This window comes from Pseudonaja textilis, chromosome 2 (genome assembly GCF_049901715.1).
Source record: "Pseudonaja textilis isolate UNSWEBS1 chromosome 2, rPseTex1.2, whole genome shotgun sequence".
Taxonomy (NCBI): domain Eukaryota; kingdom Metazoa; phylum Chordata; class Lepidosauria; order Squamata; family Elapidae; genus Pseudonaja; species Pseudonaja textilis.
The window spans coordinates 47,636,474-47,662,117 of NC_141991.1; the positions used below are offsets into that span (position 1 = coordinate 47,636,474).

Consider the following 25,644-nt stretch of genomic DNA (forward strand, 5'->3'; position numbering starts at 1 on the left):
CTCCTATTTTCTCAACAACAAAAACCCTGTGAGGCAAATTGAGTGCAGAGTGATGAGCTCAAAGGCACCTGTTACCCTGTGAGTTCTTAGATGAGGGAGGATTTGAACTAAATGTCTCTGTTATGTTTCCAAAAATTTAACAAATATGTCACTCTGGATTTCTTTACATTTTCTCTACGTATGAAGACATTTCTGATACCCTTCTTAAAAATAAGGGTACAGTGAAAAAGGTAGAATGAGTACCAGAATTAATAACATTTCTGTCTTAAAGTTGCTGTCTACAAAGCTAATGTCTCTTGGTTCAAACTGAATCATGGTTATAGCTTAGGATTTTTCAATAGATAATGTTTTTTTTCTTTTTGCTTAATTGAGAGACTGATTTTTTTTTAATTTTATTGTCCTGTCATACTCTAAACCAGTCCAACTAAACATAGCTCTATTTTCTTATGAAGAAAATTACAATTTGTAGTTGTTTTGGAAATCTTTACTAAAAGCACTAAATCTAGTAGCCAAAAATTTACGAACTCTCATGTTGTTACATTTGTGATCAACAAAACAATATCAAGAATGTTAACATTAAGAAAGTACAGCTGGATCTGATGGATAGTCTTAATCCATAAATATTAGTACTGTATGATAATAAACGGCTTAGTCTTTAAAATGTCACAAAGCTCTTTTGCTTGGTTTTCCACCAGAAAAACTAATTCTTTTATGAAGATTCATAGTTTCTTTATGCAGATTCATGGCTCATTTATCCTGAGAAAGCAACTCTTAATTTGCTTATGCTCTTCAGGAGATTATCCAAGGGTTGAAAGAGGTTGCAAGTGAATAAAGAACTTCCAGTTGATTAGGTGCTCTGGCCTTGCTTCGTTTTGAATAAGAGATAGAATAATTAGTAATGATGAGGACTTGTTACAATAGAAGTACAATAGTGTAATAAAATAATAGAAGTACAATAGCAGAATAAGGGAGTGATTCAATAGAATCCATAAAAGGGTGCTGCTAAACCACGTCTTCCTGGAGTCTCTGCATGTGGTTGCTTAGTCTGTGGAACTGTTCTGAATGAAAATCTTTACCATCATTTTTATGACTAAGAATTTGATTTTAAAATATTCTATTTATATGTCTTTTGGAATTACTTGGTGACTTTAGTTCAATTCTTGCCCAGCTTTGCCTTCAATTATTTTAAACTGAAGGTGATCCATGGCTTCATAGAACAGGACATTTCTATAGTTGAACCCAATGTATGGAGCGCCTTTCCTAGAAAAGTTATGGAAAGGTTTGGTGTTTTCTATGTTTAGAATGGGCTCATATAGTTTCATGAAACTTATATAGTTTCATGAAACTTTATAGATTTGAAAATCTTCTTGCTTATTTAAAATAGATCTAAAATAACTGTTTAAACATCACTTGGTGTTTATTGTGATTATAATTGTATTGTTCTGTAATTATCATGGAAGTTTGACTCCTTTCTCTCCCCTCCCTCTCCCTCTTCTCTTTCCACCTGCCCATCCATCCATCCATTCATCTCCCACCTTAATTATTTTTATAAATAATTCAAGATAGCAAACATATCCAACACACCTTCTTCCTCCTATTTGCCTCCATAACAACAACCCTCAGAATTGGGCTGAGAGTGAGTGACTTCCATCCATCCATCCATCTTTCTAAGGTGGGTAAAATGAGGAGCTAGATTTTTGAGGGCAATTTGGTGACTCTATAAACTGCTTAGAGAGGGCTGTAAAGCACTATGAAACACCAAAACAATATAAATCTAATTGCTATTGCTACAAATATAATATTCTAGGATAATCCCAATTTGACAGTTGCATTTTCTTTTTTTTTATTTAATTTTTATTCTTTAAAAACAAAAAAAATACAAAAATGTCATTTCCATTAACAGTTATTGTGTCATTGAATATGCATGTTTCTTATTTTGTGACTATACATTCCTTTTATCCTTATCCTTCACCCATTTGTACCACCTCTCCCAAGTCGCATAGTATTCTTGATCCTCTTTGCCTTTCAGTTCCATAGTGAATTTATCTAGTTCAGCACAGTCCATTATTTTTTGAATAAAAACTTCATCTGGTGGTATTTTATCACTCTTCCAATTTTGTGCTAACGTGATTCTTGCTGCACGTAAGATGTGTACAATAAGGTATCTTTTATCTTTACTCAAATTCTCTTTGATCATACCTAATAAAAACGTTTCAGGTTCCAAATTCAATTTATATTTTGTAATCTCAAAAAGCCATCTCTGTATTTTCTTCCAGTATTTTTTGACCTCTATACATTGCCACCACATATGGAAAAATGTTCCTTTCTTTTGTTTACACTTCCAGCATTCTGGTTTCAAGGTTGGATACATTTTCGCCAGTCGAGCCGGCACTAAGTGCCATCTACAAACATTTTATATTGATTTTCTTTGAATGCCATCGACAAAGTCAGCTTTCAGTTCTCTGTCCAAGTCTTTTCCCACTCATCCAAATTTATATTATGACCCACATTTCTCACCCAGGCAATCATTGGTCCCTTAACAATTTCCTCCTCTAGTTCTACCTCCAGTAAATAATTATATGTTCTTGTTATAAATTTTATATCCTTGCCTGTCAAGATTTGGTCCAATTTTTGTAAATCTTTATCTATTCCTAGCTCCTTTACATCTTTCTTAAATTTAGTTTGAATTTGCAAATATACCCACCAGTCTAATATTATCCTTTGTTCTTTTAGTTTATCCAGTGTTTTTAATTCCCCCTGTTCATCTACCAATTCTTTATATCTAATCACTTTTTAAATGTCCCTTGTATTTGGATATAATATAGCTTCCATAGGTGAGATCCAGTTTGGTCTTTTCAAATAATGCTTTTTTAATTTTCTCCCATGTTTGTAAAAGTGAGTCCCTATCAAATGACAGTTGCATTTTCATTTATTTATTTGATGTTGTGAATAATTAGAGTTACCATATCTCTTTAAATCAGGATTGTTTAAACTATTTCAGAAAATCCTGGGATGCCATAAGAACTTGATGGGGTTCCATTATAGACACAGGAAATAAAAGAGTTTAACTCAAATATAACCAATTTGCTATTACTATAGCTTTTTTTTAAAACAGGGATTCCAGAATTTTTTTTAATTAACAAAGTTGCATAGCTTGAACAAGTTTGAAAATAACTGCTTTAGATTAGCAATCTAGTTTTTAAAACATCTGAATGTGCATGACAGATAGATTACCTAAAATTGTAAAATGGCTCTATATTCTGTTAGATACTTCAGATGAGTTAATAGTATCTAAAGCGCAATTTTACTATCAGTATCAGAATGAATTTTGGGTAATTCCAAATCTGTGATATAGACAATTCAAGAATATTTTAAAGCATATTTTAGTTATTTGTAAGAACTCTGGTTTAAAGATTTCCAGTATTTCATCTTATCAAATAAAGAATATTAAATTCATATTCTTGCAGTATTATGTTTCCTATCTTAAATTGAGATTAATTGGACAAAATATTGTTTTTCACAATTCCTGACCTCTCCAAAGTATGTTGTTTTTATTGGCAGAATAAAATGGATTATGGTATTTACAGGCAGCTATAAATCTTGTAAATAAATATAATTACATGACTTATTTATTTATACAGAATAAGTATAATTAAGTATGTAATGATTCTATTTAGCTCACAACAATCCATATGATATCGGCTTGTCCAATTGTTGCCTAGTTTTATTTATCAATCGTATTTTATAAACTTCATGTTAAAAGATTAATATGTGAAGGTATTTCTGAATTTTATATAAAATATTTTAAATATATGAAGAATAATGAATATACTGATTAAGGAGTCATCAAAAAAATTCTCTCAGGTATTGAAAAGGCAATAAAATTTCAGACTTACAATTTTGGATTATTGTTGTCTATCAAATAAATGGTCTGAATTGTTTTCCATTTTCTGACAAAGAGATGTTAAAATATTTTTTGGACAGGATCTATGATTGGAAAATACAAACATCTTTAGAGAAATCTGATGTTCTTTTTCACTTTTAGCAGTCTCTCTCTTCTCTTAATCAGTGTCTTTCTTCTCTCTTGTCTGAAGAGAAAAGATTTGTTCTTACCACTTAGAAAACAGTTAGAGTTTATTTTTCTTTTCTCCCTGTGTGTCCACTCCATTTTATGTCTGTTGTATGTAATCTATGTCTCACTTAAATAGATGGCAACCTTCCCATTTAAATTGGGTTAGATGTTAATAACTTGATTAAAGTAAGCAATAGATGGATGGATGGATGGACGGACAGATGGATAGATGAATAAATTGAAACTGTATAATAAATGGTATAAACTTGTTTAACATTTAAACTACAGTGTTTTGTTTTGGGGATTTTTTTGTTTCTTATTTTATAATTACTAGTTAGCTGAATTTGCTGTGATTCTACTTATCAGAAAGGGCTGGTTGTGTTTATATCTTGTAACAATAAGATGCAGTGACAGCACTGGAGGTAGGAGGATGCTTGGACTCTTATCTGAAAACCTAAGAGCTATAGCATATGGAGTACTGATAACTTAATGAAAGTTGGATAAATAAAGGAAAAGAAGCTTCATTGTATCAGAAGAAAAATCCATTAGTGAGGTTTTGTATGCTGTTTTCTATTAGTTAAACTGCTTTGAAAATCTTAGTGAGCTTTTCCTTTGGTCTTCAAATAACAGGTTCTTTTCTTATATTGAACACATTTGTTTATCTTAAGGGCCTGAACAGTTTGGGTGCTTTTAATTTATCTCTCCTTTTTGCATTTTTTTTATCTGTGTATGAACACATGGACTTCCCAGTCCTCCTCCTCCACCAAAGCAGTTTCACAAACCTCTACATCATTCTTAGAAATATTAATGTGATCATGAAGATAAAAATATTAAACATTCTTTCCTGATTTTTTTCAGGCATTACAAGATGCCACCCCCACCCCCACCCCACCCCCATTCACATGAAGTCTGTCTGAACACAGTTTACTATTCCTGGAGTATTGTTGCAAAATCTACCATATGATTGGTTTGGGGATAGGCACTGTAATTTCTGCTGTAGTTGCTGCCCAAAATTGATGGCAGAAGTACCATTTGACAATATATTTATGTGGCATAAAGTTAGGAAGGCCGGTAGGGTGGAAGTAGTTGATATCCATTGTGATGATCATTGATTTTGTGATATTTATAAACATGCATTTACGTTTAGCTAAGTTATTATTCATTTTAAAAGGAATTATACTTAGCAGAAAAAATACATTCTTGAGAAAGTGAAATTAGCTCCTTATTCAATATAGCCCTATTGATTTTTAGATCCTAGATCTGTGATGGCGAACCTATGGCATGCGTGGCACGCAGGGCCCTCTCAGGGGGCACAAGCACCATTACCAGCTGCTCTTCTGGTTTCTGGCGTGTGTCGGCCAGCTAATATTTGTAGGCACCAGAGCGCCTGAAAAGTGCCCCCAAACAGGCCTTTTCTCCCATGAGCTGTTCAGAGCATCCAGTAGTGGGAGGTGCTTCAGTATCTGCATGTATAGGCTGGGCTTAATTTGTGCAACGCTCCTCCTCCTCCACGAGACTCCTCCCCAGTGTTCCCCAGTTTTGGCTCAGCCTCGTGAGAGATAGGCAGTGCTTGTGATTCTTCCTTGGCCAAAACAGGGAAAATTCTTTCCTTGCTAGCAGGTTTGAAAGTTAATCAGCTTGTCTTTAGAATTCTTTAGCTTTCTAATCGCATTGCGATCTCTCGAAGTTGGCTACTTAGCATCGGGCAGTCGGAGATCGCTCGCATTACAGAGAAGTGCCAAAGCGGCGGGAGGCTTTGGCACTGCTCCGCGCCCCCTCCCCACAACCGCTCTTTCTACCCCTGCCATTCCGACAGATAGCCACAGAGTTTCTTTTACCCGAACAGCGGTGTGAGCTCTTTGCTCACTACGGAGTCATATCGCTTTCCTTCCCCCTCTGAACGCCACTTGGGTGGAAGATTCAAACGCTTAGTGCCTTCCACCCTTCCCCACCATTTAGCCTTATAGGAAGAGCCGTTGGAGGCTATTCCTTCACATGGTGGGAGTTTGCTGCTGGGGAGTGCACCAAAAGATTAACGGCCAGAGGCCTTCTTTTCTTACAAAGTCCTCATGGCTGCACTGACTGTATTCCATTTTGTGCTGTGTGAGGTAACTCTGTCCCGAGCAGAGGTTTCCTTCAGGAACACTTGGGATCATTATACCCTCGTCTTGTTTTTTTTCTACATTTGAGGCTATTCCTACATTTAAATTGTTGGCTTAACCCTCACAGTCCAATCAACCCAACAGCACAACAGCGAGCACCTAGGCCTGTGTCCGCCTGTGCAGGGAAGCTTTTGAAAGCCTCTACCTTTATCATCCTGTGATTGCTGATTATGATTCCCAATCGCTGAGGTCGTTGACCAGGTCAGAGCAGCACTATACCCAGGTGCATTTACAAGGGGAAGTCCCCCTTCAAGGGCTGACTGAGGAGGAAGAGGAGGAAGAAGTGGATCAAATTGATCAAATGGAATGGATTGAATCAGGATCAATCCATGACAGCGAGCCCCTGTCAGAAGCAGACCCCTTAGAAAGGGGAATGTCTGAGGATGAGGGCCTTGTTTCTGACCAACCTGTATTTACAGGCTTATTCCACCCACAACTTTTCAGATCTCTCTTGTTTAAGGCAAAAAACATTGCACGCCTAAACAAGTCGACCCCTTCTACCACTCCAGCTCGTTCAGAAGAGGGACCAAAAGATCTACTTTTCAACCAACCAGTAGTCGAGGCAGAGGTGATCCCAGTTCCTCCCGTTTTCAGACCTGGTACAGAAACAGTGGGCCTCTTCAGCAGTGTACCCAGCCCCCACTGGATATGACAGGAAATATTTCTATTTGGCCCCTGATTTCTCAAAATTGTTGAATACTCCCGAGGTAGATGAACGTATAGTGGGATTAGCATCCTCCTCCATTCCCAGTGAAGCACTGGAGGCATTAAAGCCAGAGGAAAAATGAGCCGAGCTAGTCCGATGCAGAGCCCATCAGTCTGACGTGTGGGCCATCAGAGCAGCCACAGCCGCCTCCTTCTTTACCTGTTCTTCTCTGAGATGGCTCCGCCTCTTATGGGAACATGTCTCTAATTCCAACCTTAGAGCACACCAAGATATTGCTAAATATAGCAGCCGCTAAATTCTCAGATGACGCAACTTAACATGCAGTCAAGTTTTCAACCAGGGCCATTACTTCACATGTCACAGCGCAACGCTTACTATGGTTAAAACATTGGCAAGCAGACTTTAAGCACAAATGCAAGCTGGCTTCATCTCCTATTGTGGGAGACAGACTGTTTGGTCCTTCCCTTGATCCACTACTAATTGAAACCCGAAACAAAAAGAAAATTCTTCCTTCCCTTTTTCGGAAGTCAGTTTCTAGAAACCCCCAGTCCTTTCAGAGGGGATCTTTTCGGCCCTTTTACCAGGGACCCTTTTCACCCAGATACCAGAGACCCCCATCATTCAGTCCAGGGCAGCAGCCAGAGAGGTCCGACTTCAGAGATAGGAGCAGAAGGGGTGGTCAATCGAAGAGATCCTTTCGGGGAGCAGGAAACAGGTCCTTTCAGTGTCCAAGATAACTCCCTGGACCCGACCCCCATTGGCAGATGCCTTAAATTATTCATGGACCAATGGGACTCCTCAATGTCTGATTCCTGGGTCAGAGACACGATCAGATTTGGCCTTGTGCTGGAGTTTCAATCCACTCCCCCAGATTTTTTCATGTCATGCCCTCTCTCCAGAGATCCGGTTAAACGTAATCTCATGGAAATAGCTATCCAACACCTACTGGACATATGAGCCATCCAACCAGTAGTCACCAACCAACGAGGACGGGGTTTCTATTCACATCTTTTTGTTGTTCCCAAAAGTTCGGGGTGGTGGTGGAGAGCAATATTGGATCTGAAATGTCTCAACCGTTTCTTAGTATATTGCAAGTTTAAAATGCACACCCTGCAATCTATCTTACTTTGCATTAGAAAAGGTGATGTCCTTAAGTCTATAGATCTGACGGAGGCATACCTACATATTTCTATTCAGCCTTCCCACTATAAATTTCTGAGATTCTGTTATAATAACCACCATTTCGAATATGTGGCCCTTCCTTTTGGACTAGCTTCTGCCCCCAGGACCTTCACGAATGTTTTTGCAGCGTTAGCTGCTCATCTCCATGATATCCCCGTACGACTCCAGTTTTATCATGATGACATCTTGATTCTGTCATCTTCCTATCATCAAGCAGTCAGAGATGCTCAGAACACATTACAATCCCTACAACAACACGGGTTCTCAATAAATTGGAAAAAGAGTTATTTAACACCATTGACTCGGTTAATCCATTCATAGATACGGTGGAAGGCAAAGTTTACCTGTCACCAGATAAACTAAACAGCATTCAGCAATTAGTTAAGGAGATCAGGGATCTTAAGAGGGTTTCCCTAGCGGAACTATCAAAATTGTTAGACAAGATGATCTTGTGTATATCTATCATCCCTTGGGCTCGGCTCCACACTAGATCCCTCCAGTGGTTCCTCCTCCCGTACCAGCGCTCTGGCCGAAGCAACGCCAAATACAAGGTCAAGGTACCATCAAAGGTCTCTCCTCTGGTGGACCAGACCCGTCATCAACAGAGGCTGCCTCTTCAAAGAGCCACACAGACTTACCATCACCACCGATGCCAGCCTGTTTGGATGGGGAGCGCACGTTCAATTGCTCACAACCTAAGGCCATTGGTCCGCCATAGAACAGTCATGCAGCATAAACTGGCTGGAGCTTCGAGCAGTACACCTGGCTCCACAGCTTCCTTCCACAGGTATGCAATCAGCGCATAATAATATTGACCGACAATGTAACAGCCAAAGCTCACATAAACAAATGGGGGCACACAGTCGAAACATCTCATGCGGGAAGCGGAGCGCTTGTGTTGTTGGGCGGAGAGCAACCTATTTTCTATCAGAGCAAAGCACATTTCGGGCCTGTTGAATATACAAGCAGACTGGCTAAGCAGGGCCACGATCGATCAATCGGAGTGGCACTTCCATCCAACCCTGTTTCAAGAGACGGTCAGGACACTTGGACAGCCGGTGGTAGACCTGTTCGCTTCCCCCCTAAACGCTTAGCTCCTGAGATTTTTTTCCAGGTACCCCTCGCAAGGAGCGGAGAACTTCAATTTGCTCCGCTGTCATTGGCCCCCGGGTCTTCTGTATGCATTCCCACCACTTCCACTGCTTCCCAAGGTTATCCAGAAACTGCTAGATGAGAGGGTGGAGCTGCTTCTTGTAGCTCCTTACTGGCCCAGACGGCCGTGGTTTGCAGACCTCCGCAGTTTATCTGTATCAACACCATGGAGAATTCCGCCAGACAGGGTCTTGCTAACCCAGGGACCCCTTCAACATCTGGACCCTCAATGGTTGCACCTGACCATCTGGAGGTTGAGCGGAGTCGTCTGAAGAGCGAAAAGTTTTCCAACAGTTATCACCACCATCCAAGCCGCCAGACGCCCCTCAACAACTCGCATTTACAATGCCACATGGTCCAGTTTCTGCAAATGGTGTACCAAGTCTCAAATTAATCCCATCTCTCCATCTGTGGCTCAAATCCTAGAGTTCTTGCAAGAGGGACTTGACAAGGGATTATCACCTAATACATTGAAAAGACAGGTGGTGGCCTTAGTGTCAGTTCTCACTTGTGAAGGTCTACTATCTCTTTCCCATCACTCATGCATACAGAGTTTCCTTCAAGGAGCCACAAATTTACGCCTTCCAGCGGTACACTGTTATCCCACCTGGGACCTTAACAAAGTCCTCGTCGTACTCACTAAGGGCCCTTTTGAACCCTTGAAATTGCCAAGTCTCCAATTTCTGATGTATAAAGTAGTTTTCCTTGTAGCGATCACTTCTGCTCGTCGTATTTTGGAGCTTGCAGCTTTGTCTATCAGACAAGATCTTTGTGTTTTCTATTCTGACCAGGTGGTCCTTTGTCCTGATCCTATGTTTATTCCCAAAATTAACTCAGCCTTTCATAGGGCACAAGAGCTGATACTTGATATTTTTGTCCCAGACCATCCCAAGGGCTGGAACTATAATGGCATTGGCTTGATGTGAGGTGAGCATTGAGAATATCTATTAACCACACAGCGACTTTCAGAAAAATGGAAGCCTTATTTGTGTCGTTTCAGCCCAACACTCAGGGATGCAAGGTCTCATCTTCTACAATAGGCCATTGGCTATGGGCCGCGATAGCGAAAGCATATCAGACTCAATCACTGCAGGTGCCCAGGGGCATAACAGTGCATTCAACGAGGAGCACCGCAACATTGGCAGCGTGGGCCACACAGGCACCAAAAACCGAAATTTGTCGAGCCGCAACCTGGGCCTCTCCATCGCCATTCATTAGGCATTATAAAATAGATGTGTTTGCATCTACTGAGGCCTCCTTTGGCAGAAGAGTTCTGCAATGGATCCACAGGGACCAGGAGGGGATTCCAGGCCAGACGGAATCCCTCCCATAGGACAGGTCAAGCTTTGGTATGTCCCACTACTGGATGCTCTGAACAGCTCATGGGAGAAAGGGCGTTGGTACTTACCTGACACGCCCGTTCTCTTTGAGCTGTGAAGAGCATCCAGCCCCACCCTTTTTCCATCTGGTGGGGTCCTGTTTCGGCCAATGAATTGTTAGGGCATTGAGGACGAGGGCATTTATTTCTCTCATCTTTGCCAAAACTGGGGAATGCTGGGGAGGAGTCTCGTGGAGGAGGAGGAGCGTTCCACAAATTAAGCCCAGCCTAGACATGCAGAGACTGAAGCACCTCCCACTACTGGATGCTCTTCACAGCTCAAAGAGAATGGGTGTGTCAGGTAAGTACCTACACACTTCTTCCAGGCTGTTTTCAGGCTAATTTTGGCACGAAAAATGGACTGTAAACTGCCCCCAAACAGCCAGAAAACCACCTGAAAATGGCCCCAAAAAACCAGGCCATTCTCATCCACTCTGCACCGAGAGTCCAGGATGGGTTAGACTCCTCCCTGTGATGTCATAGAGCTGAGCCTGCCGTATATAAAAAGCCAGCCACTAGCTGGCTCCCCAGCTTTGACTCACCTGCTTGTTGAGCTCGTGTCTTGGAAGCAGTTGCAGTTCGTTACAGAGCAAAGGAAAGGAAAGGAAAGGAAATGCTTTGGCACATCTCCCGGGGCTCCAGTAGAGCCGGGGCTCCAGTAGAGCCATGCCATTTGGAGAGCGGGGATCTGCTCTCTGGCAGTGTCGAGAACTTGGTGCTGCAGTCAGGAAGCTGTGGAAAAGAGAAGAGCTTAGAAACCTCCCACGCAGCCTTTCCCAGCAAGATCGAGCTGCTGTGAGCCTCAGCAATTGCTTTCGGTGCCTCTATGGGCTGAGAAGAGGAGGCATGCTGCTTTGGAAAGGCAGTTTGCTAAAACCCTAAACAAAATGATCCTTCAGATTCATCAGCAACACACAGTCCCCTTATCCCATCTTTCCAGACTGCTGGAAAAAATGATCTCCTGCATCGGTATTGTCCCATGGGCACGACTCCATTCTCGGACACCTCAACGGTTCCTGCTCCCATATCAAAGAGCGGGTACCAGACACACTTCCTCCAGGTTGCAGATCTCTCTGCAGGTTCTGCGCTCATTCCACTGGTGGCAGTCTCCTGCACTCTGGAGGGGACATCCATTCAAGGAATCAACAGAATCCTGCTCACCATGGATGCCAGTCTGCAGAGCTGGGGGACCCTCCTAGCTGGCGAGATGTCTCAGGGGTGTTGGTCTCAGGCAGACAGGTCTTGCCCTATAAACTGGCTGGAACTCAGGGCCATCTTCCTGGCACTCAAGCATTTCTGAACTAGGGTAGAAGGGTGTCATGTGTTGGTGATGATGGACAATGTGGCCGCAAAGGCACAGGTCAATAGGCAGGGGGGAATGAGGTCCAGGGCCTTGATGAGGGAGGCCAAACCCCTGGGGCATTGGGTGGAGAGGCACCTTTTATCCATCAGGGCAGACCACATTTCTGGGGTCGACAACACCCAGGATGATTGGCTAAGTTGGAGCACTATCGACCATTCAGAGCGGAGTCTTCACCCTTCTCTGTTCAGGGACCTTTCCCTCAGGTTCTGCACTCCCACAGTAGACCTTTTTGCCACTCCCCTGAATGCTCAGGTGAGCAGATACTTCACCAGAGAGCGGAGGGGATCAATGCTCTTTGGAGCAGATGGCCCCCAGGTCTCCTCTACACCTTTCTCCCTCTTCCGATCATTCCGGCGATCATTTGGAAGATGTTGGAGGAACTGATTCTCCTGGCACTGCATTGGTCCAGGAGACTCTGGTTTGCAAATCTGGTGAACTTGTCAGTTGCTCAGCTGTGGAGGATCCCAGCTCACAGGATCTCCCTTCATCAGGGAACCTTGGTACACCCGGACCCTCAGTGGTTCCACTTGACTATGTGGCGCTTGAGTGGCAACATCTGAGAGACTCTAACCTTCCTGATAGGGTTATCCACACCATTCAGGCCTCCTGTAAACCTTCCACAATCTGCATTTACGGTGTTACCTGGAAGGTTTTCTGCAATTGGTGTCTGAAGGAAAACTGTGTTCTCACCTCAGCATCTGGAGCTGACGAATTACTATTCCTTCAGGACGGGTCAGATAAGGGGCTTCACCTAATACTCTCTGCCGCCAGGTTGCGGCTGTCATCAATTCTCCACTGGGAAAATTTCTCGCCTCTGCCCCATCATTCTTCTGTTCATAGATTCCTAAAAGGGGCCTCTAATCTTGCCCCCCCATTAGTTCATAGGTACCCTACGTGGGAGCTCCCCAAGGTATTGCAGGCTCTAATGGGATCACCATTCGAACCCCTTAGATCGGTGTCTCTTCAATTCTTGACCTTTAAGTAGTAGTTTTTTTTAGTGGCCATTACATCAACAAGGAGAGTGTCAGAACTGGCGGCACTCTCAGTTAGATAGGATCTCTGTACCTTTCATGACAATAGGGTAGTCCTATGTTGAGATCCTGCTTTTGTTCCAAAAATCAATACCTGGTTCCATAGGTCCCAAGACATTGTGTTCCCAGATTTTTGCCCACACCCTAACCATGAGCTGGAGCATAAGTGGCATAGGTTGGATGTGAAAAGGGCTTGACGCATCTACATCAAATGTACTGCTACATTTCGGAAAATCAAGGCTATGTTTATGTCTTTTTCTCCAAATTCCCTGGGGTGCAAGGCCTCTTAAGTAGATGGATCAAGGCATGTATTACCAAGGCCTACCAAACTTTGTCCTTTCCGGTGCCCAGGGACCTAACGGCGCACTCCACCAGAAGCACAGCTACATCGGCTGCTTGGTCTACTCAGGCATCTCTATCGCAGCTACCTGGGCGTCTCTGTCACCCTTCATACGGCACTATCATCTGGATTCATTTGCTTTGGCGGATGTGGCATTTGGTAGACAGGTGCTACAGAGGGTTGTTCCACAAGCGGAATAAGCAGAACACACTTTGGCCCTCCCTTGGACATGTTGGCTTTGGTATGTCCCATCCTGGACTCTTGGCGCAACGTGGATGAAAATGGGCATTGGTATAATTACCTGAGAATGCCCGTTCTATCTGTGCTGCAAGAGAGTCCAGTCCCACCCTTGTTGTGTCCGGTTCTGGTGGGGTCTGGGGTTGTTCCTAACATATTCTTTTGCTTCCATAGACACTCCAAGTCTGTCTTCACCTAAAGCTGGGGAGCCGGCTGGCTTTTTATATACGGCAAACTCAGCTCTAGGGCATTACAGGGAGGAGTCTAACCCATCCTGGTCTCTCTTGCAGCATAGATAGAAAGGTAATTATACCAACGTCCATTTTCCAGGACATTCAGGCAAAAAACAGCCAGAAAATAGCCAAAAAACCAGGCCATTTTCCAGCTGTTTTGGGGGGCAAAAATGGCCTGGAAACTGGCCTGAAGCCATCCCCCAAAACAGCCAAAAAACAGGCATGCACACACCAGTTAGCTGGTCTTCGGTTTTCTGGCACTCTGGCACATGCACATGCACGCACGTTCCAGTTAGGGCACTCGGTGCCAGAAAGGTTCGCTATCACTGTGCTAGATAATATATAACTCAAGTATGGAGACAAGGAAGCTTAGTTTTCCAAATGTTAAAGTTAACTCCTAAAGCTTTATCAGTCTTCTCAGGACTAGTTTTATTGCTCAGTTCGTGTCATAGAATTCTTAGGACAAATCAGCCTTTAAAAGCTGCGTACACCATTCCACTCATTGTGGAGTGATATGCAAATGTACACAGTATCCACTCTTGAATGCCCCTGGTTTTCTTTTATAAAATACACCGAATCTTTTTTAAAGTATTAATTTACTTGAAAGGAATATTGAAACATTGTAAACATCCAAAGAAAATATTGGCAGTTGCTCAGAAAACAACTATTTTCTCTTTTGTGGAGACTTCTGATAGTTTAATGCACATAGAGATATTTCTGTATATGCAAAATTAAATGGACATGCTCTGGAATCATTTACTTTAGACTTGATGGGGGAATCTAGTTTTTAAATTTTATTTTTTATAAATAGTGAAAACTAAGAACACCAGAAAAAGGCAGAGCCAAGGATTTTATGCATGGTATGTTAGTTGATTGAAGTTTTAAAAGCAGTATTACACTTAGTTGTCAGTAATACATTCTTCTCTAAATTTCTATTTGATTTCTGTGCTATGGTAATGCAATAGTATAAATTCAGCTGATAATTTCTTTTAGAAGTGTAAAATGTAGTCTGATGGGTGTTTGTTTTAGGACTTACACGGTTCATTTTTGATTAATTTTTAATGGATATGATTTTTGTATCTGTTCATAGTATTTGTATATTTCACATCCTCTTAAGTTTATGGCTTAACTGACAGACTAATTTTTTTTTTAGAAAGGAACAGATGTTGTGATCTATATTTTTTTAAAAAGAAAAAAGTTTCATAATGTGAAAATACACACTGAATCTTCTGAGATTCTGTAAAATGCACTTTTTAAAGATTTTTCAGTTATAAAAATGAGTGCAATATGCATGGGTAATGAATGAATGAAAAAAATATGGAGTTAAATCTGCATTCAGTTGTGGTCATTGTGCTAGCGGAAAAAGCAACTAATATTAGCTAAAGAGGGAGGAACATGATATTAAGTTCTCTCTTCCCCTTCCCCTCTCTCTCCATCCTTCTCTCCCCTCTCCTTCCCTCCCTCCCTCCCTCCCTCCCTCCCTCTACAGACTCTGTAGTCCCCAGACCTTCTCCAAAGGTTTTAAAGGCTACTCCAGAGAATAGTTAGCACAGAGAGAGGGGAAATTGATCACAGATGAATATAACTCTTAAGGTTGGAGTAGTCAGTTTTCAGGATTATAGGCTTTTTAAACTGCTGCCCAACAAATGGAATACAAAATAGGGATTCAGGAGGATGAACAAGTACTAAGAATTAAGGAAACTTTGTTTCTGGCAGTATGCTCAATTGAGGGAAGTGTGATTGGTACCAGAACTAAGATTATAAGTCTTTTCGCATACATTCCATTTACAATTTTGTCGCAATTAATCCCATTACCCCTTCAGAATCCTTTCCTGCAACATAATTTAGTCAAGTAAATCTCCTTAGTTCTTGCTATTACTGGATAATTGGATGTCAGAAATTTTGTAGTTTATTGCACATCATCTAGGGACCTACCAGTAGATAGCAATTCCTCTTTTGCCCACCCCGTCTTAAAAAAAGTGTAAGAACAAAAGAAAAAAGGAAAAAAAATTCAAACCATATGAAACCAACTGGTTTGTCCTAATCAAGCTGAACCAACTTTGATAGTTTTAAAAAGCTTATTTTCCTGCTACTGTTTCTATTCTAAGATGTTTCTGAAATAGAATAACTAAGAAGATTCTAAGTGTATTAGGACCAAACTTCATTTTTGTAGTGGTGTTACACTGTCTCATATATTACAGAAAGTAATCATCACCAGATAACGATAATCATATACAGTAGAATATAGATCATAATCATAAAATAATCCTGAAATCACTAAATCATATTTGTGTTTATTCTTTACAAGTCAATGAAAGTGAGATTATAAAGTATTTTTTACGCATTATGCAACATATTTTTTTTATTATTTGACAGATTTAGGGAAAAGACCAAGTGTGATTACAAAGTATATAAAATAAATGATTATTCTTTAGAAATCATTAACTTTTTTTTAAAAAAACTAATGCCTTACACCACTGTATGTGTTAAATACGTGTACATTGTCTTAATACACTGAGATACGCTATCACAGAACAATCAGAAAGAGAAAATGCTTACAGTTGGAGATAATAGCAGCAAATGTGTAGGGGAAATGAACAGAAGAGACAGTATTTTAAACTATGTAACTCATTTGCCTTTTAAAAAAATTAATGGGCTAATTATACTGGTTCAAACTCATCTTTTGCATAATTTTGGCTTCTATGGAAGTTACTAAATTCAAAAGAATAAAGGCTGATATTATTTTCTTGTATAAAAAAAATTAAGCATTCCTTTAGGTAATTAAAGTTAAATTTTCTGGATAATTAATGAGAATGTTATAAAACAGCAAAAATATATTACTGTTATAAAAGTCTACACTTTGAGTAGAAATATTTTAAATTACTATTTTATAATATAAGAAAAATGCTAACAGTATTTTTTGTTATACTTCCCCCATAAATAGGTGACAAAGAAAGTAAAGTCGATGCAGATGTTTCATACACCAGTAACTTATGCCATGCAAGGGGATAGGGTTGGAATTTGTGTAACCCAGTTTGATCCAAAGCTGTTGGAACGAGGTCTCATTTGTACACCTGAATCTCTCCAGACGATCCATGCGGCCATTATCTCTTTAAAGAAAATCCCATATTTTCGAGGGACTCTTCAAACCAAGGTGAAGTTTCATATTACAGTTGGCCATGAGACTGTTATGGGAAGAGTGATGTTCTTTAGCCCAACTCCTGATGACTTCGGTAAAGAGCCTCTGGAAAATTATTTTGATTTTGAAAAGGAATACCTTTATCAGGAGGAATATCTTTCCAATGATTCAAAGTCCTCAGAAGAAAACAAGGCAAATGGCCAAGTTGAAGAAAGACAGCTCCCAAAACAACAGTGGGCCTTACTTGAATTTGAAAAACCAGTTACTTGTCCTAAATTTTGTCTTGTAATTGGCTCAAAATTGGACACTGATATTCATGCAAATACTTGCAGATTGGCATTTCATGGGATACTTCTCCATGGAATGGAAGAGAAGAATTATACAGAGGAATGTCTGCCAAATCTCAAAGTTTACAAGATGAAACATAAGGAAGGACAAGTAGAACGGGTAAGTTTGCATGATATAATAGTAGGTTCCCTTGGATGTGCAAGGATCTTTATACGGGAAAGGGTAATTAGGAACAGATTATAAGAAAAGTGGATTCCCTACATTTATTAAGAAAGTGTTGGTTTGCCCTATTTCAAGAAACCATCACTAGATCCAACCACACTGGACAACTTTTATCCAGTTTCCAACTGTCAGTTAATTACTCTTGGGTTCACCAAGAGAATCGGCAACCTTATCTTAGGAGCAGGGACAATGGTTTTACACAGTCAGCAAAATTTGGGATGACTTTCCTATAGAAGTTAGCAAAGCCCAGAAAGTGCTGGACATCTTTCACATTATGGGGGAGGGAGAAGGTGCCAAGATAGAACAGTGGATATATCTTGTCTGCCTTTTGTAGCCCAAATAGTCCAATTGAGGCAGGTCAAAAGTACATTTTTATAGTTTGGCAAAGAGTTTATTGTCCTGTAAGTTTTGCAATATATTTCTGGCATCGGTGACATGCAGGAGTGGTGGTGGGGGAACACTTTCAGAATGAACAAATATGTCATCTATTTGTACCATTTCTGAAAATATTAGATCTAGAATAAAAACAACTCCATAGTTAACCAGACTGACCAGCATCGCTGCGCGTTCATAAAATATGTTTTCTTTGTTGGAATTTGGCCTCCTGGCTTAAAATTGATCATACAATCATATGCCTGTTGTGAGAGTAACATGACTACGTCTTCTTTTCCAAAGTCTGCATAGTGGACATGGCAGTACATGGAGACACGAGAAGAAGAAAGAACTGGAGAAAGTAACAAGTACAAGGACTTGCAAATAGAATTTGAAAAACTATTGCAAAGAAAGCAGAGATTTTACTAATAGTAATAGTATTGGCACTGACAAAACGCACATCAATCAATTGCAAAAGGAAGCTTTACTTGGAACAGCTTTCATCCTGTGATGATACCTTTAACACTTTCAAACAACATCTATCTATCTCAAGTCATTGGGAAGGACTTGATAGGTGGATTAAAAACTCCAAACCTAGGCTAAACGATTGGCTGACTGTATGATAAATCATTCTACAGTTGAAATGAATTAAGTTAATATTATAAGTTAGATCCAAAGCTGAATTTCTTGGCTAAACCTCCACATATTTCAAATAGGGCTAATAGCTTAGTCTTCTGAAAAGCTCAGAATAATAGAAAAGTAAGATTTAGCGTGCTGCGATTACTTTCTCCTCTTTGCTAGAGTATTCCTTTAACATAAAAGTGATTATGGAGACATAGATGTATAACAGTATTAATATTACATTTAATTTTCTAACAAAAATAGTTTGTGTTTACTCAGAGTATAATAGATAGATGGCTTGGAGAAAACAGCAACTTGGTCCCCATGGGGAAAAAAGTATGAACAAATGGCTGATGAAATCATTGAGTGTTTTAAGAAATGTTCAGCCACTGGTTTCATAGAAATACTAATTCAGACAGTCCCACCCTATTGCTGATAGATGTCTGGAGATTAGAACAACTCAATTTACAGTGTCTATTCTTGACATTGATGGAGAAAAACTATGTTCTCTTTGTCAAGGAAGGAAGGAAGTGGGTGGTTGCCCTTCTCTCAATGCTGTAGAAAGGCACTAAATAATAATGTCTTTTATATATGCACACATATATCTCCTGCCCCCAGGAATTTGTGTTCCTATTAACATATTAAAGGGAGGGGACAGTTTAGCTTCAAAACATCTAGGAGCATTGAAATAAAAAAAAAAGATCAGACTTACTTTCTGTAGCTTGCCAGTTTTATAGGGTTATGTTTCGGGGAAAAAATGGGGAAAACTCATCTCATGTAATTTTAATTGACCTAGTTCTTCACCCTTAATGATCAAATGTATGCAACTTCATTATTTAATAGCCAATTCATCATGAAATTCAAATCAGGCAATGATGGATAAGAATTTCCTCTTGATTATTAGGTTATCACACTACTTCCATTGTTCCCTCAATATCCATGTCTTTGTTCTACTTTTCTACAAACAGAACTTGCTAAAGATTGTTATGGCACTCACCAGGCAATTAACATGTTTGTTCAGCAAACAGAAAATATAATAATTTAGGTAGCATAAGTTAGGTTATAGTAAAGAATTGGCTTCAGACACTTTTTATTCTACTTATATAACTACTGCTCTCAACAAGATCTCTTGCTACTCACAAAGCTATAGACACTATCAGCAGCTAAGAAACGTAGTTGTAAATACTCCACCCATACTCAGTGTCCTGGAAATTACATGGAACAATTGTTAGACCTGCTTAGAATCTCATTTCTTTCAATGGTAGCTGGTATAACACTGTAATGAAGTCTAATAACTACACTCTGCCCAATGCTGTCTCATAGGATTGTGTGTGTTTGTGTGTGAGAGAGAGAGGGAAGGAGGGAGACTAAAACTGTATCAGCTATGACAATAATGCCTAGTTTTCTCTTACCCAAATAGATCCTCAGCAATTAAGAAGGACTAACACAATTGATCCAATCTGTTTTCTACTTATTACTGCATATGTATCTTCACATAAAGGAACAAAGATTCCTTTGCATTAAACTTGATGCTTACATAAATTGTATTATAAATTTTTGTATTATAAAATTGTATTATAAAATTATAAATTTTATAAATTACTTGGTAACAGTATGCCAATAATTTGTCAGTGCTTTCTTCTAGAATGGAATATGGTAACAGTCTGTGAGGCAGTGTGGGTTGTAATCTGCCTGAACATGGGAATGAACTTTTTTTTAAACCTATAACATGGCTGGAAGAACAGTAAAGCATTCATACTTCTCCTTATTTTGTCATGTTGCCCATCAGCTTTGTTTAAGGTTGCTTTTTTTTTTTTTTTGAAAAAGACAGGAAGGAAGGGTTGCTACGTGGCCACTGGGGCTTGTAGATGTAATATTTTGCTGATGAAATTGCTCATATTCAGTGTAGTTCTGACTCATCATGGACAGAATCTGCAGAATGTCTTGAAGCATTACCTGGGACTCTCTTTAGCCTGTGAACTCCATGAAATGAAAAAAAAAACATTCTTACGTTTTCTGGCTCCTTTAGTTTGTTGGGGCATCATGAAAAGTTGGGTTTCATCCTTCTTTGGGGAGAGATCTTTACTGTCTACCTTAAAAGAGAGACTATTGTGCCAGATTAAAAAAAAAAAACTTAGCTGTTTTGAACTTGTCGTCTCCAACCTTCCCTTTTATTAAGAAAGGCATTGTTAAACTAATAGGGAGGCTTTGCAGAATATGCTGGAAAGCTATCTGAATAATTTCAATCTGAATTCAGATATGGGCATAAATTAGTATTGATTGCTCTGGAAGATAACCTTTGTCAAAGCCTAGAAGTCATTGAGATACTTCTGGTTTTACTTCTTAGCAGCAGCAGTTACCATTGGCCATAGTAGCATTCTGGACTGCCTACTTGGGTTGGAAATGAGGGTAGTTTGTTGTAGTGGCATACATGAGCAGTTTAGCTGGTATGATAGGGAAAAAAGAGTCAGCCCAGTGAGCATTAATTAGATGTGCAACAGGAGCCAGTCTTTTCCTTCATGCTGTTTAATATATTTGAGATTGCTGGGAGATATCATCTGTTAGTATAAGGTATCAGTGTGCAGATAATATACAGGTTTACATTCCCATCCCAGACCAGCTGGAGTTGTACAAGTCTTGATATAATTTAGAAGATGTTGAGGACTGGGTGAGGGGAACAAACTTGAGGTTGGACTGTAGGGGAAAAAAAAATGTATTTTTCATTGGTCGGAAGGGCTCTCTTTCAGATCCACTGATAATACAGAATGAGTTGACACTTCCTAGGAAGAGAGCAGGTATGTAACTAAGATATCCTCCTAGATTCCTAGTTACTGATGGGCAGACAATCATTACTCAGTTTCAGTTAGTGTAACAGTTATTATTTTATTTGGAATGAGTGACCCTGGCCCCATATAGATTGCCTTTCAATAGTCCAACTGAAAGGTGACCAGAGCTTGAGTGACCTTCTGACTTAGGAACAGGTACAACTGATACAGCAGGTATAGCTGGTCAAAGGCCCTTTTGGGCATGGCTGTCACCTGTTCTTCAGCAGAAGTGAGTCCAAGGTGACCCACAGATTGTATACAGTCTTGAGTGGGAAATGCAACTCTGTCTAAGACTAATGATAGAAAGTCCTCAGATTGGGGGGAGGTTTTTTTTAAAAAAATCCACAGCCACTTAATTATGCTAGGATTGAACCTGAACCTCTTTCTCTCCATCCAATCCACACAGCCTCTACATTCTAAGATTGAACATTAACAGCATCACTTGGTTGGCTCAGGCTCAAGATGTATAAATGGGCATTATTTGCATATTGGTGATAGTGGATCCTGAACTGATAGATGTGGGTCTCTATAGATATTATTCAGGAAGAAGAGAATGTAGAGCCCTGAGGTACTGCGCACTTAAGGGACTAAGTGTATTAGCCACCCCCCTGCCACATGTCAACTGAAAACAGTCACTGAGAAATGAGGAGAACCACCAGGATATAACTGCTCCCACCTTCCAACCCTGCAGCTGATCCAGAAACATACCATGATTGGTATAAAAGTCACTGAGATCAAGGACCACAAGGATGGACAACCCATCCCCATCCTGACAGACAGAAGTCATCAAGTACTACCTATGCTATCTCCAGTACTGGATCCTGGCCTAACATTTGAATGAAATGGTGATACGCTTCCTTCAGGATCCCCTGGAATAGCGGTCCAACCACTTCCTCCACTGATCTTCCTAAAAAGGGGAAGTTGGAGATGAGTTGACTGTTATTCAAAATCACTAGATCCAAGTATGGCTTCTTGAGGAAACAGTGCATCACCATCTTCTTCAAGGCAGAAAAAACTACCCTATCACTCAATGACGCTAACACCATGGCATGGAACCAGTGATATGTTATTTAAGTTTGTCTTAACGACTCAAGAGGGACCTGAATCTAATAGGCAAATGACCAAACTCACAGTCTGGAGGACTCAGCCTCATCCCATCTATTAAATTGATAGAAATCAATTTAAATGGCTCACTTTGAAATATTTAATAATAACTGAGAACTGGAATATACTTATACTTCTATAATCTAACCCCCTTTTACTGCCTTAAACCTGACTAATGGGATTCTGTGTTGCTTCCTTAGTAAAGCTATCATTAGGGGCTTGACAGGGATTACAGTTTTATGATACTGTGTTGGTTTTAATGTTTATTTTTTATGGATAAAGTAATCAAGAATGGTGTTTAAATATAATAAACAAATGCAAATTCTCTTCTTTCTGATTTTGTTCAGAAGTGGGAATCACCAATTAACCATGAAAGCACAGTATAATTTCATATATTTCTTTGTCAATGAGTTCTCTAAAACTGAATAATTTAGGATTAACATTTTGTAATATTATTACATTAACAATATAAAATGACAAAAAATGAAAAGTTCCGAAGATGGGGAGACTAGGAGTTGTTAATACAGGCGGGAGGGAAGTAGGTCTCATGGGGCCAACCAGCCTTATGGCCCCCTACCTGTATGTGTCTCTATGCAAGACTACAAACTCAGGTTTTGACCCCTTTGCGGAAGGCCAAGAGATTAAAGGCTTTCCTCAGAGACAACAGCAAATAAGGCCCTCTTCCTTGACCCTGCTAGTTGAAATATGATCTACGAATTATAAACACCTTCCCAAAGATGGACTCTAGCAATTGAATTGTGGACTTCTTGTATACCTCTGTTTTACAGATGCTTTCACAAAGAACTTTAAATCCTCAAAATGTTTTGGTGAGCCGGGATCCTGGTTAATAAGTGGAATAAGAAGAGGAAAAAATGTCTTAGTTTTTATTTGTGAAGTGAAAACATAACTGCTTCTTTGTTGTTTAAGGCCTGTTCAATGCCTCAAGGAGAATTGCTTCCTAGTGAAACCATAGGCAAAGGCTTTGATATGTGAAAGACCTGCTCAAAGACCATTGGTCAGCAAGGTATTACAGTATTTTAATAGGCAACATTGAGTGCAGTATTTATTTATTCTGGCTTGTATGCTGCTCCAGTTGTAATGACTTTACCTGGCTAAAACATAAAGAACTGCATTTCTTGGCAGTAGTAGTTGCTGTACTCTGGCTGAACTTAAATTCTTAGTAAGATTTTTTTTTAAACCAAGTTATTTTAGGTTTAACATTAAAGTCTGCATATAGATAATGCACAGCTCATAAACCATTGCCTTACCTCTGATCTCTATAGTTATTTTCTGAATACATTGCTATCATGCACATCAGTAAACATACAGTTTGTTTTTTTAGTAAAAAGAGGGAGTTGTCATTTTAAAAATAGTCTCTAGGCAACACAATTATCCTTGTAGAATTTGTATTATCTATGCCTAATTTATTTTTATTCCACTTTTATTATTTTTATAGATAACTCAAGGTGGCAAACATATCTAATATTCCTTCCCCCTCCTGTTTTTCCTCCTGTTTTTCCCACAAGTGTGTAATTTGGGTTGGGCTGGGAGAGAGTAACTGGCTCACTGTCAGCCTTTCATGCCTAAGGTAGAATTAGAACTAGCAGGTTTTTTTTTCCGGTTTCTGGTTTGGTCCAAACATGTAGACCAAACTGGCTTTCTTACATCTCATCTCAGTATCTTACTTTGGACATTGCATGATGGATTGTAGAATTATCTGATTCTTTCCTTGTTTTAACATTTTTTATTTTAAAATTTCCTCTGTGTATATGAACAAACCTATATGTATTTACTTTGTGCCATCTAGCATGTATGTGCCACTGTGATGTCGGCATCTTGACAGTAGACTCGGTGCTTTGCAGAATCTGCTTTTGCCACAATTTATGTTTCAGCTGCTTTAAAATCTGAACACAGGTTTGCCTGGCTGTGCTTGACTGCTGATGGCATGCTAAATAATGATGATAACACTTCAATGAGGGCAATCACTGAATAAAAATGCACAATGCTTTCACTAGTTAAAACCCACAGTAAAGTAAAAGCATAAGAGATATTTATTTTTTGGCTGCTATTTTGTTTGCAATTGAGCAATTTTGTACAGCTTAGGAATATGGAGATAATTGTATTCTCATTTGAAATACCATTGTATTTAAAAATGCAGACAACACAGGGAAATTTCAGGTGTACTGGTAGAAGAATAAAAGATATAGGCATTAACAAACATACATTAATATGGCTTTGGCTAATCTGTCACCTAATTTGCTAATGAAGTAGCTGTAAGAAAATAAAAATGCCACATTTTTTAAAAAAAGTAGTATTAAAATTACTTCTTTGGATGACAAGACTGAATTTGGCATATCAAAATTGTTGTATAAACATTGTTGGGATTATTATAAGGCTACTTATATACTCTTCCAAATTTTGGTTTGCAGAGTAGTTTAGGCAGTTGTATTAAGTAACAAAGTAATGTAATAGTCACTTAGTTCATATGTAATAGTAGCTCAAATTCTGCTGTGCTGCGTCATTATGGTAGGAAGAGGAGATATTGCTGGGAGGAATGAACAAAGAATACTGGGAGTATTTGTCAAGATTTTCCTATCAGGATTACCCAAAACATGAAGTCATCCAGCTAAAGCAAACAGGGCAGAAACAATATAGGAAGATGTTGGAGGTAGATGTTCACTTCAGTGACAATGACAACTGAAAACATCACTTCATATTGCATGGGAAGAAGCAATAGTAAACCAAACCTATATTTTCCCATAGAAAATATAAAATGATTGACAATATAGTTCAGAGGGCTTTAATATACTCCTGAGGAAGAGCTGTGGATCTTTTGAAGTATAAAATAGTGTAAATGCATGGCTAGTTAAAAGCTCTGGGATATCTAGTTGCTGATGTTGATATACAGGAAAAAATACAAAGCTACAAAGACAGAATTACATTGGGATCATGGAACATAAGAAGCATGTACACAGGAAAGCCCAACACAGTGAAAGGTGAAATGAAAGGACTACAAATTGACCTTAGGCACAGTAAATTAGATTATACTTTCAGTCAAAAGATCATACTATTTACCAAGGACTTGAAAATCAAAGAAGTGGCATTGTTTTTATGGTTAGGAAGTATATACTGAGAACAGTGTTTGGCAGTCAATTGTCAAATACATGTTGTGGACAATCATTTAACATAATCATGTTTATGCTCCAACTATTGATACAGAAAAAGAGGAGGCTATTGAGTTTTATGAACAAGTTCA

General features: G+C 39.5%; 1 protein-coding gene across 2 annotated transcripts in view; it reads left to right on the top strand.

The window, feature by feature from the left end:
• The window catches only part of EEFSEC (eukaryotic elongation factor, selenocysteine-tRNA specific), a 175,012-nt gene that overhangs the window by 79,047 nt on the left and 70,321 nt on the right, over nt 1-25,644 (top strand). For both annotated transcript variants that reach the window (XM_026723343.2, XM_087923788.1), the window contains exon 5: nt 16,762-17,403. In XM_026723343.2, coding sequence (XP_026579128.2) covers nt 16,762-17,403 — 642 coding nt within the window. The remainder of the gene's footprint in view (nt 1-16,761; nt 17,404-25,644) is intronic.